The 19004-nt window shown below is 39.1% G+C and overlaps 2 protein-coding genes across 3 annotated transcripts in view; one reads left to right on the top strand and one right to left on the bottom strand.

Annotated features, from left to right (window-relative positions):
- The first annotated feature begins 6164 nt into the window (after positions 1–6164).
- Positions 6165–7166, top strand: LEAP2 (liver expressed antimicrobial peptide 2). The gene is made up of 3 exons (XM_008571632.1): positions 6165–6240; positions 6443–6582; positions 6894–7166. The coding sequence occupies exons 1-3, from the start codon at positions 6184–6186 to the stop codon at positions 6928–6930; spliced, it is 234 nt and encodes a 77-aa protein (XP_008569854.1). The 5' UTR covers positions 6165–6183; the 3' UTR covers positions 6931–7166.
- A 615-nt stretch (positions 7167–7781) lies between these two features.
- The window catches only part of AFF4 (AF4/FMR2 family, member 4), an 84722-nt gene continuing 73499 nt past the window's right edge, over positions 7782–19004 (bottom strand). For both annotated transcript variants that reach the window (XM_008571630.1, XM_008571631.1), the window contains 4 exons: positions 18809–18902; positions 18032–18075; positions 16504–16724; positions 7782–13622 (listed from right to left, as the gene is read on the bottom strand). In XM_008571630.1, the coding sequence (XP_008569852.1) occupies positions 13495–13622; positions 16504–16724; positions 18032–18075; positions 18809–18902 (487 nt within the window). In that variant the 3' untranslated portion in view covers positions 7782–13494. The remainder of the gene's footprint in view (positions 13623–16503; positions 16725–18031; positions 18076–18808; positions 18903–19004) is intronic.

Raw genomic sequence — 19004 nt, 5'->3', positions numbered from 1 at the left:
GTAATCCTTTGCATCTTCATCACCCAGGGGAAGTGGGGTGACAAACCTGTGGGGGGCAAAGCAACACAAAGCAACATTTTCATACCCTTGTATTGTTTGTCTTTGATGTTTATCAGTTTTTTGAGGTGGTAAGATTTACTTTTGTTCTCTTTCTCACTTGCATTTTTGTTCTACCAGTGGGTTTTGTTCTTATTTGTGTATTTGTGGTAGTGATTATCATTTTTTGGATTCCAGATGCAGGACTCCCTTGAGGATTTCTTGCAAGGTCAGTTTGTGGTGATGAACCCCATAGTTTTTGTTTGTTTAGAAAATACACTATTTCTCCCTCATTTCTGATGGGTAGCCTTGGTGGGTATAGTATTCTTGGCTGGCAATTTTTTTCTTTTAGTATTTTGAATATATCATCCCATTCTCTTCTGGCCTGTGTAGTTTCTGTTGAGAAGTCTGCTGTTAGTGTGATAGGGGCTCTCTTATAGGTGACTTGATGCTTTTGTCTTGCTGTTTTTAGGATTCTCTCTTTGTCTTTGAGCTTTTCCAGTTTGAAGAAGATGTATGTTGAAGAGGATCTTTTTGGAATGAATCTGTTTGGGGATCTTTGAGCCTCCTAGATCTGAAGGTCGTGTCTCTCCTTATACCTGGGAAGTTTTCTGTTATTATTTCATTGAATAGGTTTACAATGTCTTTTCCTTTTCCTTCTCCTTCTGTAACACCCATAATTTGAATGTGCATTTTTTTTTTTCCTTTTTTTTGTCTTTCTTCGTGACCGGCAACGGATTGCAACCCTCAGTGTTGCGCCCGTACCGGACTGGGACCGGCAACGGGATCGCAACCCTCGGTGTTGCGCCCGTACCTCGCTCAGCCAGTGAGCGGCCAGTCTGTATGTGGGATCTGAACCCTCGGCGGGAGCCCCACTGCGCTCCCAAGCGGCGCACTGTAGCAGTGCGCCACCGGGCTGGCCCTTGAATGTGCATTTAAGGCTGTCTGCTAGCTCTCTTAGATTTTCTTCTTTGTTTTTTTTTAATTCTTTTCTTTTTTTTTTTTTTTTTTTGTCCACCTGGGTTATTTTGAAAAGACTATCTTTGAGATTAGATATTCTTTCTTCTGCTTGCTCTAGCTTGGTGCTTAAGTTCTCAGTTGTTTTTTATTTTGTTGAATGAATCTTTCAGTTCCATGAATTCTACATTCTTTATTAAGGTATTAATCTCTTTCTAAATTTCCTCCTGCATATCCTGGATTTTTTTCTTGTTTCATTATGTTATTTAACTGAGTCTTCTTGTAGCTCATTGAGTTTCCTTAGGATTGTTGCTCGGAATTCCTTTTCAGTCATTTTAAGGGTTCCCTGCTCTACAGGATCTAGTATTTGAGAATTACTGTATTCTTTTGGTGTTGCCATATTTTCTTATTTTCATATTTCTAGTATCTCTATGTTGATGTCTGATCATCTGGTAGAGCAGTTGCTTCTTCTATGTGGGCTTTGAGGAGAGACACTTCCTCTTCTTTTTCTGATCTCTGCTGGTGCCTCCTTGTGTCAATGCAGTTGAGTGGGTGGCAGGCTACCTGCACAGTGGCTATGGCTGCTACTGTGGCAGTGAGCTGTCCTTGTGGCAGCAGTGACAGTAGTTGTGGTGTACCACCCATGGGAAGTGCTGTTTTCTGCATGTTCCTGCCTTCTGCCAGGCAGCGGGTGCTGCCTACAGCTGCCTAGGACCTGTATGTGCTCCTGCCTTCTTCTGGACAGTGGGGCTTGCCTGTGGCTCCTGCCAAGGACCCCATGCATGCTCCTGCCTTCTGCTGGGTGGTGGGGGCTGCCTGCATCTTCTCCATGTTCTTAAACTGTCATTATGTTATTGTGTGATACGGGCAAGAAACCTGCATTAAGTTCCTCACCCATAAAATAGAAATGTTAATATGAAGTCTTTGGGTTGTGATGATGAGATGAATGATATGTGTCTGCCAAGGTGGAACAGGATTAACAGAGGGCAGCTATCTGAGGAAAACTCTCCCGCCTCCATCTGCCAACATTGTCCAATTTTCCTCTTTGGCTGTCTGTCCAGATTTATTCCCAGGTCTTGCAACATATTTGTGTCATAGACTCATTTGAGAATCTGATGAAAACCATGGACCTGAAAAAGGTGCATGCACCATCCTTACTTTTAATGCACAGTTTTGAAAGGCTCACAAGCCAGCGGAGGACCACTGCCTTGACAGGCTGTGATGTCTTTCTTATACTCTCTTTTTTGACACAAGTAAATCCTTACTCGTGGTCTTTTTCTGTCTGATTATTTTCCCAAGCTCACTAGGGTAGATAGCTGCCCTCTCTCATCTTCCTGGCTTTGTTTTACCCTTAAAGTATTTCTCCCTGGTTCTTGACTTCTTTGGAGATAGCAGTTCAAAAGAACACCCTTTCGGGGCCGGCCCGGTGGCACACTGCTACAGTGTGCCGCTTGGGAAGTGTGGCGGCGCTCCCGCCAAGGGTTCAGATCCCACATACAGACCGGCCGCTCACTGGCTGAGCGAGGAGCGGGGGCAACACCGAGGGTTGCAATCCCGTTGCTGGTCCCGGTCCGGTACGGGCGCGACACTGAGGGTTGCGATCCGTTGCCGGTCACGAAAAAAAAAGACAAAAAACAAACAAACAAACAAACAAAAAAAAAGAACACCCTTTCTCACCCCAGACCAGGCATTGAGCCTGTTGGTCTGAACCTTTTTTATCCCAGGAGTGTTATACTGAGATGACTGTTGTAAGCCCTTAAGTGTGTTGAGCTTCTGCTTTAGCTAAAGTTGTTAAAGGCTACTTTATAAGGCTGTCTCTCATTAAGGGGCATCCCTCTCTAAGCTTGCCTGTGTGGCAGGGGTGCTTTTTTTTTCTGTGGCTGGCCGGTATGAGAATCTGAACCCTGGACCTTGGTGTTATCAGCACCACGCTCTAACCATGTGAACTGACCTGTCAACCCTGCAGTGGGTGTATGCAATGTGGTGAGTTGTCACAGCTCAGTACTCAGGTATATGATCTGGAATCTGGGATCATTTTAGGGGCCATTCGATTTGTACAAATCCACAAAGGAGAACTTGAGTAAAGCCTTTTTTTTTTTATTGTTTTGTTGAAATGTTTAATTCAAATCTTAGTGTACTAGTTTTCTAAAGGAAGAAAGACAGCTGCTGTGGTCCTCAAAGCCTACACCTGGGTGTGGCTCCTTTACCTGCTGCCATGTCACAAACATTTGCTCCATTTAACCCTTCTTTTCCAAATGCTCCTCCTCCCACAAGGGCTTTTATATATGGGCTGCAGAGTCTGGTGAAGGGAGCTCACTTCAGTATGCTAACATACATTCAGTTTGTCCCCAAGATGCAGGCCTCCCTAGTGTACAACCAGAAATCTGTGCCAGTTCTAGCCAGCAAAAAAGCAAATACATTTTTGATCCTTTGTTGAAATTTTATGTGGAAAGGTTTTTGCATTTCAGAGTCTTTCATCTTTTATTATAGGCACCTCCTGCTCAGATAGCAAAAAGTTTCCAATTACTGCCAATTCCTAATGATCTCCTTTCCATCTGGAATGTGTTTTCAAATAGCTGCTCATGTAACTACACCCTCTCCCATTACATCCTAGGAACCTAGCTTAGGAGTAGAAAATCCCTGGAGTTATATCCAGAGTTACCAACCTCTTAGCTATCAAACCTGCTTTAGTCTGTCTTGCAAATCTTTTGAACCCCCAAATGTCAGTGCCTGAGTGTCCTGGGATCTACTCCCATCTCACTGACATAACAGGAGACTAAAGCCCAAAGAGGGGAAGGGGTGGCCTGTGGTCAGTTGCACTACATAGACCCCAGGGTCCTGCATCCCAGCCAAGAATTCCTTCTCCTTATGGCTGAAATTGTTAAAGGCTACTGGAGGAAGGAGCATGTAGTTATATGTTTATTTATTCAGCAAAATACTTAATTGTAGAGAGCCCATGAGTTTTTTGTTTTTGTTCTTTTTTTTTTTTTAAATTTCAGGACCAGGCCTTAACAGTTCAAGGGGTATGGGATGGCTGTGGACAACTGCTGTCAGTTCATCTAAGTGTGGTCTGGATACTGCTTTGCTTCTAAAAGTTTGATTTTTACTCCATACTTAATTAAAAAACAAAAAACAAACAAACAAAAAAAGCTAGAATTCATGTAGACATATGTTGAAATGCTTTCCCTAACAGTGGTTCCTTCCGCAGACAATAACTAATGGATCTTTTTTGGGAGGTTGTAGGAGGAGTGCCATACAAGATGGAGGGTTGAACCACAAAGGCTTCTGCAGTGTTATCACACCCAAGAGGATGAATGGTCCTTTTTTCCCTACACACAAGGGACCCAGGGCTTCATGCTCTTTCTTGGACTATGGTATTGGTTTTACAAATTAACACAAAAGTCTACTTTGATTTTGCTTGGAGTAGAGAAAGACAGAAATGGAGGATTAGAACAAGTACCCATCTTTTGGATGAGCAGTTTCCAAATCCCAGTTGGTGTGTCACTGCAGGCTGGTTACAGGGAGGCTGGCAATGAGTCCACAGACATGAGTGGCTCTAGGACATCACGTTGTTCAGTCTTTTGCTTACCTAATCAGATCTGTGTTCTTACCCAATGTTCACTAGGTCACCACACAGCCTCTCCCCCACCCCACCCAAGTTCCAGTATCCAAGCTCAGAGGTAAAGGGAGGGAGCAGCTAACTAGGATCCACCTTACAGGATTGGTTAGTCGGGTTTGGTATGTAGGTCTGCTTCTCAATGTCTCTAAAGTATAAGCAGTGGTATCCCCATCCAGCCTACCTCCATGGTCCTAAGGGTAATGGAACCAGGACAGATAGATCTGTGGAGTCACATTCCACCCAATCCCAGTGCTGAGGTCTATCATACCACTCTCTTCCCCCTTGGCAAGAAGCACACTCTATTTGCCTAGCAGCAGGATTGGTGACCATCCTGTTCTACCTTCAGCTGTGCTGCATCTCCTTATTTCCTTGGGGGTAAGGGAAGCAGCAGGCTGTTACCTAAACATCCAGCCTGTGAAAATGAGAAGGTTCTTGGGAAGAGGTACCACCCAAGTTTTTGGTGAGAAACCCGGCAGATTAAGAAAATTTTGTTGCATTTGTCCTCGCTTATCCTTCCAGGTCATAGGAATATCTAAAGTCCTATTAATCTCCTTACTCAGAGTTCACACCTTTCCCGCCAAACTTATTAAAATGCCCATTTCATTTAATTAGTACCCATAACTACTCATGGTTTAGACACATGTTCTCTCTTGGCCTAGGAAGCTGCAGTAATTCCTACTTGACCTGATGAATGTTTCTGGCTTTGGGGAGATCTGAGGCCTATGCCTGCTGCCCTGTGGCCATAGTCTACTATTGGGAAGAAAGTACATAATTCAAGGCTTGCAATGTTGTCACTACACAAAATCTCCCACTAATTTAGGAGATCCTGCTACCCCCTCATTCACATGTTTTTAAAAACAAGACAAAACCAAAACCAACCTATAATCATTCATTCAATTCCCTCATGATTCAAGTAAGTCCCACATCGGTCCTGACTGCCCTCCTGAAAGAGAAAAGGCCAGGCAGTTTTCCACAGATGGGTCTTCATTCTACTATGACAATAAATCAGTACGGATAATTAAGGTGGTAGTCCATCTATGCACATGGAGGATTTGAGGCACTGTACACCATGTTTGTTGAAGCAACCTCCCATAGAAGGGAGATAAGGGCCTTATCCAATACCTGTTCATGTAGATCAGTGCTTCTTTCCTAGACAAGGCTGAAGGGGTCAACATTATTTCTGAAGATTTCATTATTAGAATTCTATTTTGATTCTAGTGATCTCTCTGAGCTATTTTGGAATAGAAATATGACCAGGTCCCTGGCCTGTCTCAATGGCTTCACATGGCTTTCAAAGGGAAGGAGGGACAGGGCTGACTTGGTAAAATGGGTGAAAGGATCCAGGCCAGCCACACCATCATTCAAAGTCCAGATGAGGGATCAGTAAATACAACATGCCTGAAAGGCAGCCTTTGAGCACATTCCTCTGGTAGACATTAACTTATTAAATCAATCCGGATTACAAATATAAACTTTGCCCCCATCTTACCTGCAACTATGAAAGAGGCAGATGTCAGTCTATAAAAGTGAGAACTGCCCTTGGCTTTCAGGCTTCAACATCCTCCATCAGGATGTGGCACCTCAAACTCTTTGCAGTGCTCATGATCTGCCTGCTGCTGTTGGCCGAGGTAAGGAAGGCAGGCTATGCGTGTTCATGTGTGGAGATGGTCATGGTGGTGGAATTGTGAGTGGAACTTGAGAGCCACTCAGTCCTGAGAAATGGTTCCTCTATTTTGAGTCTATAGCATTCAGGGAATGATCATTCTTCCAAGGTGTGCAGTAGGATGTTAACTGTTTCATATCTGAGGTGAATTTGTCTTTGCCCTACAGCTAGATGGCTCCCCAACACCAGAACTCAGTTCAGCAAAGAGAAGGCCACGGAGAATGACCCCATTTTGGAGAGGGGTTTCCCTCAGGCCCATTGGAGCCTCCTGCCGGGACAATTCTGAGTGTATCACAAGGCTATGCAGGTACTCCACAAATTTGGGACCAGGGCTGGGCCAGACAGCCCTAGGAAGTCGGGCAGAGATCAGGAAACACACAGACCTAACAATAAAGCTGGGAGGGATGAGTTCCTGGGCTGAGGCTGGGAGCTCCATGGAGGAGAAACCCTCAAGAGTTAAGAACCAAGAACAGGTCTACAGGGTACATGAGAGTGATGCCTTCCCTTTCTTCAGTTTCCTGAGACTGAATAGATCAAGCAAAGAGGAAGATGCAGCAGAGGTGGCCCTTGTCACTCTTAGACCCAGATTCTTAAAAACCACCTTCTCTTTCCCTCTAGAAAAAGACGCTGTTCCCTAAGTGTGGCCCAGGAATGACGTACATACCAGGGGAAGAAAGAACAGCGGTCACCTCCAACAATGCTCCGTTCTATGGAATATTGACTAACTGCATTTTGGCTGGAGACACATAAGTGAAGCAATCTTAAGTTTTTAATATTTAAAGACAGATGTATGCTTTAAACTGGTCTCCATTTCTTCTTAGAATGTTATTTGGATAAGCATAACTAAACGTCAATTTAGAGTTTATTTTTCTATGGATACTATTAAATGTCTTGAATTGAAATTTTGACAGTCTGGAATTCAAGCTCTTGAGGACTTACTTTGTATGCTATAGGAAAAAACAGCATTGCCTAATAGTTGTGTTAACTTCTCAATCTGGAAAGTGTGGTAAGAGTCAACACTTTATCAAGAATCTTTAAAGAACAGTATGGCAGATTAAAGGCAAAAGTTTAGCAATAGCTATGTAATCAATCTTGGCAGGTTCATAAGTTGTGGCCCTGGATCCTCACCCCTCACTCCATGTAAAGAACTCTGCAGTGACGTGTCAGAGATGGGCAAGGTTGGCAGTAGCCACCTGAAAACGCACCCAAATTTGTCTTTGACTGTCTGAACATAGGGCAGAACTGGAAGAAAAATCTAGTTTAATAAAACAACAAAAACGTAAGCCACCAAGAATACCAAAAAGGATTTGAGATTTCTGTTGAGACAGGGCAAATTATGATCTATGCTCAAGGATCCATGGCCAGCAAATTCAGAATTTTCATAATCAGAAAATGAGATGTGGGCTGGTGGGACTAGACTTTTAAGGAAGAGTAGTACTGGTCCCTAAAATACAAAAGAGGAATTGCACGAAAAGGGCAAAGTAAGAGTTGAAGAAGTATAAAGAGCACAGTGTTTATAAACTTTAATACAGAAAATCTATTTGATATTTATTAAACTTAGTTTCTCCAGCTATGGTTTGGCATTATACAAAGCATCTTAATGACACAGTAGAGTTAAAAAGATCTTTACAAATTGAAATGTGATACCCTTGTCTCCAAATATTTTAATTGCCATAAATTTGTTTAAAAATACACATTAAACGCATGTTTGACACTCTAAACTTTCTATAATCTCAATACCACAAAATACATATAATATACTATACAGATGTGGAAAAATCTAGTTAGTATATAATACTTTGCTCACCATTAACAGCTTTATTATGTGAAATGCACATACTGACTTAGAAATCCTAGCTTTTGAGCCCCAAAGTACCTCTGAAATTTTAAGGTATTGCAACAAATCAAAATCACAGTATATAATCAAAATTTTGGTTGAAAATGTCAGATGCCTAAATATTCTGGATAAAAGAAATGTAAAACAAAGATTTGGATCATGTACAAAACGAAGGCATCCTATCAGTCACTGACAGTACCTTTCTGCAGAATCAACAGGCATGTTAAGTTTATCAGTGGCGTTACCTCCCCTCCAAAACCCTCCCCAAATATCAAACCATTATTTACCAAATAACCTTAATTTCAAATAAGATAAAAGGATTTTCAATAAATATATAAGCATTTCCATCCTCCATATACAAAATTTCTTAAAACCATTCAAAACGGAGGCTAGATAGAAATTTTCACAACTGTGCTTACCAACCCCACATCCGGCCCTGAAGGTGCCTTTTCAGGCACTGCCAATTGGGCCAGCCCTGTTGGTGAGCTCCCGTTCCCCCAATCCCAGTACTGCTGATGCTCATGTCAATGATATGACAGGTGTGCACACAAAGTTGTAAAATGGGGACACTTTTTGTACAGCAACAACAAACTCAACAGGATGGATAATCATGGCATTGTTTTGAAAGGCAGCATTTCCAAATAGATATTTTCTAGGTATAAAATTCCAATGGTTAAAAGCCGAAAAGAAACCTCACATGGAAGCAGTAAGAGGTCAAGACTGAATGTTACTGGAGTTTCTGGGTGGGAGCTTTTCTGTGCTCATTTAGAGAGCTTCATTTGTTTTTGTTTTAAGAACGGCAGTTTATGTTTAGCTGAGCAGTGGTAGCAAGGAGAGGTCAATGCCGACATTCCTGAAGGTCAACTTCTTTACCTGAAGACCACCTAGGCTGCCATTTTAGGATGCTTAAATATCTATATGACTTAGTTGACTTAACCCAAATACCATATTCTGTGACCAAATTCCATTAAAAGAAGAGACTTAGCTATTATTTCCATTCTCTTTTCTGGATACAGCAAGTTCTTTTTAATTAACCATAGTGTTCATGTGACTAGAACCTCAGTAAGATTAGCATCCACTTTATCAACTATTAATAATTTACTTCCTATCACTTGCTAGCTTGGTTTTAGGGTCTAGAGGTCTAGACTGAATTTCTCCATTAGTGAGTATGTGAAAGATATGCTCACAAACATCACTAATTTGGCCTCTTTTCACTACCTATTCCAAGCCATTCAAAAATGATCTCTTGATTTTACTGAATAGCACCTTAGAGGTGCAATATTATTATTGGAAAAATCTGCCTCTCCAACACATTGATGCATGAAGTTGAAATGAAATCCGTGTTCCACCTAATTAGGGAATATGAGTTATAGAAGTCTATATGGGTTAGAAATACTCTGGCTCCCCCAGTTACTTAGGTTTTTTTTTTTTTTTTCTCTAAACATCATCACAATCTGCCTACAACAGGTATCCCCAGTAGATGTTTCTGGGACCCAGACACAAACTCCTATAAACCAAAACACATAATGAGGCCATTTTGTTCAATTAGCAACTGGAAAATTAAAATCCTTCCCACCCTGCAAGAGCCCTATTACACTACAGAAGGGCTCAAATATATTTTAAAAGTTAATTTACTACAAATCATAGTAATTAAGCTTTAACAATCTAAAGGAATACACATTGCACTCTTGAACATTAATATTCAAGGTGTCAACAAGAAAGTGTCTTAGATCAATTTAATAAATAATGTGGAAATAGTTACACTAAGCTAAAATACTAAACACACACATTTTTTGACAAACTAATTTCATGTTTTCATACATACATACATACATATATATATAAAGTGTGTATGTGTACATAATTTTAAGATCCAAAGTTGCATACCCTCACACCTGGAAGAGTGCACAGTGTGCTCCTCCTCCTCTATACAACTAGGCATTGCTGATTGGAACGATCACTGGCTGCTCTGAAACTCCACAGAATACTGGCCTCCAGAGCCAGAACTTACATTTACAACAAATGCCTTTTGTAGGCTCTTCACAATGCAAGCTCATTCATTAGAATTTAATGTACCAAAGTTTCTGTCATTAAATACAAGATGATGCTGTCTGATCTAGCTGATTAAACCTTTAAGGAAAAGAAATGAATTTAAAAAATGAAACAAAAAACAAAAAACAGTGAATCTAATAAAGCCACAAGTGTGCCATTCAAAGTGCAGCCCAGATGCCTATGGATCCACCAGTGCAGGAGCTCCCCAGAAACACAGGTGTGTATGGGCACGTGCATATATTACTCTAAATTGCTTTTACATTGGAGAATTAAATCAGTGGTGATCAACCTTCTCCACACTATAGCAGCTATAGCTGTAAATTTATCTGAAGTATTCACTGCTTATAAAGTCATTTCCTGGCTACTTGCCCAGAAAACGGTGGCACCAAGGCAAGGAAGCAGATGCTCTCCAGCCAGACTGGAGCCTAGGCTGAGCTGTGGAAGGCTGAATCATCTGGAGGGGAGTGCTCTCCCCAGCCCAGCGCAGCCAAGCCCAAACAACACTACTGTGATAACTTCATCCACTACAATTGGTTTGTTGGTTGCCGTAAGGAGTTCAGTGGTGTAGGCTGCTGCCTCCTGGCATACAAGTTTGGTTGTAAAGAGCAGTCAACAGAATAACTGTTAAAATAGTTTCTATTTCTATAATTAATTATATATTAAATACAAGTTTCAAACTAAGTAAGTTTTTAGCCATTTGTCAAATTCAGTTTTAAATGGTTAGAAACACTGAGTACACCTACTGAGGAGGGAGGAATGGTCACCAAGTGAAGGAGTCCTAAATATGTGCTGGAGCAGATGATGACACAGACAGAACATCTGAGAAGGCAGACACAAGAGAGGGAGTGGTATTTCCGCACTCTATGACATTGAAAATTCAGTTATTTAGGATAGGATTTTGATCCACTGCCCATTACCACCTTGTGGAAAAAACCCTCCACAATGAAAAGCTTGAAAAATTCATTTTCCAAGAATTAACAGTTTTAAAGAGAAAATATCTCAGAGCAGCACCATAAATCATGCAGGAAACTCTGCTTTAACAAAATATCTGTGTGACCCCAGAAACACTCCTGCTGCCTTTCTGGACACACAAGAGACTAGAACACACTCAAACTTAGAGGTGCCCCACTGGCTGTTGTTGCTGAAAGTTTAAAAGCCCAGAGGATACTTTTCCATTTCTAAGACATCACTGCAAATTAAGGAATCGGAGTCAGAGAAATCAGAGAAGGACAGGACACACATGTACTTGATTAACAACAATTTCTTACTAAATAACTATAATGATCACTGAGAAGCTGTCCTTTTAAGGAAAACTGTTCCTAGAACACACTAAGATTAAATTAGAAAGATATCAGAAGCAATTTCTCCAAGGGAAAAAATTAAATTCAACACAATTTATAGATCTTAAATTTCAATGACATGTGAAAACAAGGTACAAAACAGTTAAGAAGCTTTATAAATATGAAGCCATAGGACAATGAAAGTTCACTAGCTTCAGAAATAATTGTAAAAGAGACTCAAACACAGAGGATTCACTGCACCATTGGACTTGGAGATTTTCTATCTCTTCTTTCCCCTTTCCCATCTCTTCTTTCCCCTTTCCCATTTCAAGTTTAGCAATCATCTACAAAAAGTAGGGCAATCTTTTTTTCTGATTGAATGGATTCACTTCTGGAATGGGGAAAAGGATAAACTATTTTTCAAAGCAGCATTACCCAATTGGTTAAATTAAGTTATGTACCAAAGCATTAGCTTTTCTGAAAGAATTAATCTTTATGTTACCCTAAAGGACGATTTAAAAGAAAAGAGAATTTGACATTATTACTGTAGAAGACCAACCATGAATGGACGATCGGTCCTAGTGTAAAACTTCATCTGTAAACAATCCAGAGTCTTCATTTAAAGGTAAGATTTAAGGCACACCAGACATGATAGGGGCACTAAAAACAAAGTATAGAGGGTACATTTCTCACCTTTGACTCCTATATGCACCTTGTAGGGAAAGGTACTTTGATATACAACTCTTACAGAGCTGGCTTCTTAAGCTCTACCCTGGCTCTCCTCCCCTTCCCAAGAGAGCTCACATTGAACCAAGTTAGGTACTTTTCTAGTGTCAATTTCCTGATCCCATCAGAAACATACATCATTGATGAGGGCCTTCATAATACAAAGGGAGTAAATACAAGACAGGTTTAAAAAGGAGAAATTCACCATCTCTACATCAGGCATTAGAACTGTCAGTTGTATAGCAAAAGCACACACTCCAAAGCTCCAGCCCATTTCTACATCAGTCACTGCATGCTCGTATTAGAGCATCATAATCTAGTACGAGGAAAAAAAATCTGAGAAGAGATTTTAACCTTCGGACACTATGAACTAAAGAAACATAGGCAGCAACTCTCAGGAATTATATCATCCTTTTTACAACAGTAACTTATTCTGTTTCAATCAAGTGTCAGATGATTACCAACAAAAAGGAACACATGGTTTTAATAAAATCCATAAAGTTCAAGATTGTCTATGAAACCCTTCAACAAGATATGCTTCTCCTATAAAGTTTGCCTGCCCTCTTTCGTAATGCATTAAATGCAAGTTATAGTCACCTTGTGATTGCTATAGTGTTATTAACACATTCACAGTTTTTGAAATAATGCATACCAAATTAGACATATTTCGAAATATTTTACATCCACGTAGAATGCCATCTTCTCATACTTTAAGTAGTTTTTCATGTGTAGAAGAATATCCTTAATACTAATCATAAATTCTACAATAATAAAATTGTAGTTAAGATGTGAAATATCAGGTAGTAGGTGTAGAAAGAATATGTCCATATTTTAGATGAACCAATTCTTACTCTTAGAAGAGCTACCACAAAAAAGACATTATAGGTAACAAAGCTCCCAAAGTATATAAATATATATACCTACATCAAATTTATGTTAAATATTCAACAGAGTAAATTTGTAGGCAGAAATAACTAAATTTTAAACTAGCCCAATCTGGGAACTTAAAAAAATTAAAATAAATAGAACTACAATTGATTAGTTAAAAATTGCAACTGGAATTTCAATCTTAAGATAGATCACTGACACCATCTTATCAATGTGCTGCAGATCTAAAAGCATTTAAATAATTTTTCATGTTGGGAATATTGAAGGGGTCAATTGACATGAAGGCTTTGGGTTATAAAAAACAACAACACGTGAACAAAGGAGAAAAACCGTTCCTCATTCTTAGTGTCTTCTAGGTGATGTGTTATGGCAGTTTTCCTTTGTGATGTGACACAGTGTTGTGGAAAAAATCAGAGGCAACGAGAATGTGTTCAGTTCAAGATATCAACTTGGCATCCTGGCGAAGCCAGTGCAGTCCCTGCCGGGTATAACGAACTAGATCTGTCATGATGCTTGCATTAAAGATGAGAGGGCCCATTACTTTATCCAGTTCAGCGAAGAATTCTAGAAAACCAAAAACATTCATTAAATGATGCATACTCTTTTGAATCAATCCTTTAAAATTTTGAGTCTAGACTGTAAAATAGCATTTACGTGGAGTCAAAAAACACTCCCTCACACACTAAAATAATTGCTGCCCATGCTTTAGAACAAATCATCCCATAGTCTCTCAAGTTATATTTGTTCCCTAAATTGTGCAGCATTTAAAACAGAATGTATGGTCAGGAATTAAGTGTTAATACATACAAGCAAAATTCCACTAATGGAAATTATAAATTATTATGCAGTAAGCGTCATTAAAACAGACTGCTAGTGCTACATATTCTATTTGATCACTCAAAGAATTCTCTGGGTACTGTTTTTGTATAAGAAGCAAGTAGTACAAAAAGGAAGATGTTCTTTGCATGTTTCCCACAACAGCTCCTGTGTGGTTAGATACTTATGACATCCTTTCTGCTGTAATCATATGCCATGCACCATTGATAGATTAAATCCTATGTTTTTAGACAGTAGTTTAAAAATTTAAGGGATGGAAATAAAAGGATTCTTCTTGTGTAAACAAATACAGGCTGGTGTGCATGTGTAGGGTTGGGGCACGAGGACAGACAGGAGGAGAGGATGATAGTATTCTAAAATTTGATTCCCAGTGTAATTTTGGGAGCAGACAGAGGAACATGGGCTCAGATATGAAGAAGAGGGATTTTAGATGTTCAGAGAAAAGGGCCAATTCTCATGATAAAGATCTCATATTATTCAAACGAGATAAGAAGTAACCAAACACTTGAAAGTTCTCCTTTACAGAATTCCAGCTAATAGATGCCAAAATGTCAGAATAGAAAATTCCTTGGGCCGGCCTGGTGGCGCACTGGAGAGTGTGCCACTTGGGAGTGCGGTGGCACTCCCGCCGAGGGTTCGGGTCCCATGTGGAGACCGGTTCCCGCTCACTGGCTGAGCGTGGTGCGGGCGCAACACCGAGGGTTGCGATCCTGTTACCGGTCAGTAAAAAAGACAAAAAGGAAAAAAAAAAAGAAAATTCCTGATAAGTTCTCTATTTCCTAATAGAATAAAAGATCCAGACAATAATCATCAATGAATGCTAAAAGCATAAGCTGAAGTTTAATAGGGAATCTTACATCAAACTGATCAGCTTGACACCACCTAAATGAATCTACTGACCAAACTTAATGTCACTAAGAAGGGATAACCATTACATGTCTCCCAACATGATGCAGTAGGAAATTGAAAGAACCACCCCTGAAACATTATTATCTAAAATACTGAACTAGAATCTAATAAAGTCTCAAGATATAACTACCAGTATACAGGAAATAAGGAGGACAAAAGAACAAGTTAAGTGACATCATTAAGTAATCAGTCAAATCCAGAATATGACAATTCTACAGTGTGGGTTCTCATCAACATGAATGGCTTGGCCAAAAGAAAAAGAAGCGAAGTAGGGGGAGATACTTAAGAGACTTAGTGAAACGCAATGTGCAACCTTGCTTGGATTCTGTTTGAAATAAACCCAACTGTTAAAAAAAAAAAAAAAGGCACATGTGAGACAATATGGGAAATTTGACGGTAGACTGAGTATTAGATGACATAAAAGTTTTTGTTAACGTTGGTAGCTGCAATAAAGGCATGGTGATCATGTTTTGAAAGTCCTTATCATTTACGTATGCATACCAGAGTATTTTCAAGTGAAATGTCAAGATATCTGGTACTTCCTTTAAAATACTCTGGAAGGTAAGAAAAGTATGAGGGAGACAGACAGAGAAAGAGATGGAACAAGACTGTAAAAAGGTTGTGCTGTTGAAGCTAAAGTTGAATGAAAGGTATGTGAGGGGGGGTTCATTATACCATTATCTTTCCTTTAGTCAGTATTTGAAATTTTCCATTCAAAAAGTAAGAAAAGAAAGACAATGAAGGGGAAAAAAGAAGCTGAAAACTAACATCAGAGAGAAGAATGGAAAGTAGGGGTGAATTACAGGAATTTCGGCTCTGTAAGCTTTTGTCTGCAGTACTGACAATATTTAAAATTTTAGGAACAAAATGTGTTTTTATGAACACTACTTTATGTTAAATGTTGGGGCTCCTCATCTACCTTTCTCTCATCATTACCCCTCTTTAGTACAGAAATCTTTCATTTTCATTTGATTACCTGTTCATACTACAAAGTATTTAAATGTACTCTGTGACAAAAAGACACAACTGACTGACTTTAGTGTTTTGCTGCAAAAGAGATACCTGAGTAGATGCCACGCACATGTATTTGCTAACAACATCTACTAAGATAAAGTGGTGTTTATACAGTACTTTTTCCTAAGATCTTTAAATACTTCAATTTTCCATGTCCTTAGTTTGGGAGATAATAAACTTTCAAGACGCAAAGCCTCAAACAAACTAATTTTAAAGACTGCTAAGAAATCCATTCATTCATAGTCTCTTTTATTATGTAAGTTTCCTCTAGTTTACCCATAAATCCAGGGTGAATGTGCTTTCTTATATATTAAACATCTCAGATGTACAAGATGTCTAGATGTAATACTATACCGATAGCCAGATTTACTGTTAACCATCCTAGAGTAGGACATATATTTTATTACTTCTATAATGAGTTGTATTTAATGTGCTAGGAAAAAGGTATGTTTGTCTTCAAAGAACTATTTTTAGCATAGTTTGTGTCACCAATATCATGACAGAATTTTTGACCAAATTCAGTTATGTTTAGTACGACTGTTAAGCAATGGAGATTATTAGCAAACTGATTATTAACTCTAAATTAGGTAATAAACTAAACACAGATCAGACACTTACTTAAATTATAAAAGTTCCTTTTAAAAATTCCATCCCTCGAAGTTTATCCAGAGACCTACCTACCTACCTTTTTGCTCTTTGGAAAGCTGTTCAGCGTGGTCCCAAATTTCAGTGGCATAGAGGAAGTTGGATGTAACCTGAACATAGCTGGCTGCCATCTGGTGGATCTTCTGTGGAATTGTCACTGAAGAACCACTTGCTGAAGCACTACTTGCCCCAGAAGAATAATTTCCCGAATTGCCTGGCGACAGCTTTGGAGAAACAGGGGAAGGCATCCCAACAGCTTTGCTACACACAGAGAAACAAGAAGCTTGTTCATATGGACATGGTGGATGTTATGAAATCAAGGTACTATTGGCTCTTCCTACAGGAATGCTTTTAAAAATGTAAAGATTCTTTTAAATTAGAAGGAAAAAGAGAAGTACACTTTCATCTAAATAAGTACTAAAGGCCATTGTAAATTATAATCTTATCTAGATCTTTTGTTTTAATGAATGGCAAAAGAACAATGGATGGGAGATAACTGAAGAAGCCATACACCTTGTTGGGAGTAGTTCAGAGAATTAAAAACCAAATCCCCATACTCTCAGCTCAACACACTTTCCATCTATTCAGACATATAATTAAGTATTTTTCAAGTTGTTTTGTATAATGTTGGGTGGAATTCATATTTAACCCAAAAAACTATGGTAGTAGATGGGAACATCTTTTATGGAGGTCCATAATTTCTGACACTTTCCTGATTTAATCAAATTATTCAAAGCTGACAAGGTGGTACCGTCCTCCACCAACTGCAACTACCCCAAACTTCCTGCCAATTAAATATTTCTTAAAGAACACACGTTGAAATCTGTTCATTTCAGGAGTACTAAAATTTGTGGAAATGCCTAAGACTATGACCACACATTGAAAAAAAGGAAAAAATCAAACAAAAGTTGGGGGGAAAAGCTATTTGTTTATATTTTTATCTGCACTTTTAGGATCATAAATTTGTTTAAGAAAATACATACAGAAAAAAAAAGAAAAACAAAGTAAACATATACAGGGCAAAGAAAGATGTCAATTCACATAAAATGATAATTGAACAAATAAACTTACAAAATAAAAAAGGATTCATGGTGTTTTTCCTCTTTTGTGAGTGGGTGGGATGGGAGAGAGGTGGGAATGGAGATCATGTCACTGTTATTAAATTCTGGCGGTGCCAAGACTCGAGTAAAGATAAGCCCACTGTGATAAACCCAAGTAACTATGGAAATCAAACTGTGAGAAGGGTTGAGATGCTGTTAAAAACTCAAGATGGGATTAGACATATCCCATCTCTAATCTTTCTATGATTATATTCATTTATATTTTCCACTCATTAAAAAAGAGAAAAAATTATAACTTCTAAAAATGCTTTAATAGAGAGTATCTTGATTTTTTTAAAAAGTAGTTATTTTTCCATTTTTGGAAATTGGACTCTACCCATTCCACTTTAAAAAAATTTTTGAATTAAAAATTTTTTTTTCCTTTAATGGCCAACATGATAGTATCCACTTTTATATTATAAATAAACTTGTCACAAATAATATTTTATAGAATAAAATTTTACTTACCTTCCCAAACCAGGTGATGGTGCTTGAGAATTATTATAAGAGTTCTGTGAAAAAAATACAATGTACTTACTAATATACTACATATATTCAAAAGCATTGGGCCACAGCTGATCTCAAGCAGCTTTATAAATTTAAGACACCAAAATATACACGTGTGTGTGTATGTGTGTGTAAATGTACAACAGAAAGAAGTTATTAGGTGAGTGCTGGAAGACTTCACAAAAGTAGCAAGGAAAGAAGGAGTCATACTCAGATGAGTAAAGGGAAGCAGAAATGGCACAGAGAGGTGAGTCATACTATGCACAAAGGCTGAGCAAAAAGAATGTACTGACCCCATCCATCCATTTTGCCTAAAGCAGAGGTTTAGACAAGGAACGAGAGAGAGACCGTGAGGCCAAGGTAAATAGTTTAGACTTGATCCTGCAGGCTACTGAAGGGTTCCAACTCATAATCAGAGTAGGATTTTATGTAGTGCTAGCCTGAAAAAATACAGGAGGCCATTTTAGGAAACTAAGATAACAGTCTAAAGAAGTATGGTAGTGAAACAAAAGATCATTTAAAGTATAAATATGGTTGCTGCATATGGCTACATAAGTTCTACAATCAGATATATGTGCACTTAAAAACTTTCCAAGAAACTTCAAACTTATTTGAAAGTTCTCCAACAGTAGCTCCCCTGCTGTGTTTTATCTAAACATGAGGGGACTTCTGGGATGGGGATGGGAGACTCCAAATTTTGTGTCCTAGGAAATGAACCCTCCTCTTTTGCACACTTACCTTCAGGTGCTCTGTCAACGTCTTTGAGTACTTCAGAGCATTTTCCTTCTTCAGTTTGAATAGCCTCAGGTACAGCAAAGACTGGCATCGCAGGCTAGCCAATGAAAAAGAGCAGCTTATGTAGGACAGCAGACTCTGGCCACATCTGAACAGACAACCTTTGCACTGTGTAAGAGTACAGGACTGGCTCATGTGA

Source organism: Galeopterus variegatus, unplaced genomic scaffold, assembly GCF_000696425.1.
Source record: "Galeopterus variegatus unplaced genomic scaffold, G_variegatus-3.0.2 Scaffold708, whole genome shotgun sequence".
NCBI lineage: Eukaryota > Metazoa > Chordata > Mammalia > Dermoptera > Cynocephalidae > Galeopterus > Galeopterus variegatus.
Note: the sequence above shows the minus strand (reverse complement) of the source record. Positions and strands in the feature narration are given on the sequence as shown.

Excerpts from the sequence above, each read along its gene's own strand:
- LEAP2 (XM_008571632.1), top strand. The coding sequence starts at position 6,184 with ATGTGGCACCTCAAACTCTTTGCAGTGCTCATGATCTGCCTGCTGCTG. Across the intron at positions 6,241-6,442 it reads GCCTGCTGCTGTTGGCCGAG|CTAGATGGCTCCCCAACACC; the intron begins GTAAGGAAGGCA and ends TTTGCCCTACAG. Across the intron at positions 6,583-6,893 it reads TGTATCACAAGGCTATGCAG|AAAAAGACGCTGTTCCCTAA; the intron begins GTACTCCACAAA and ends CTTTCCCTCTAG.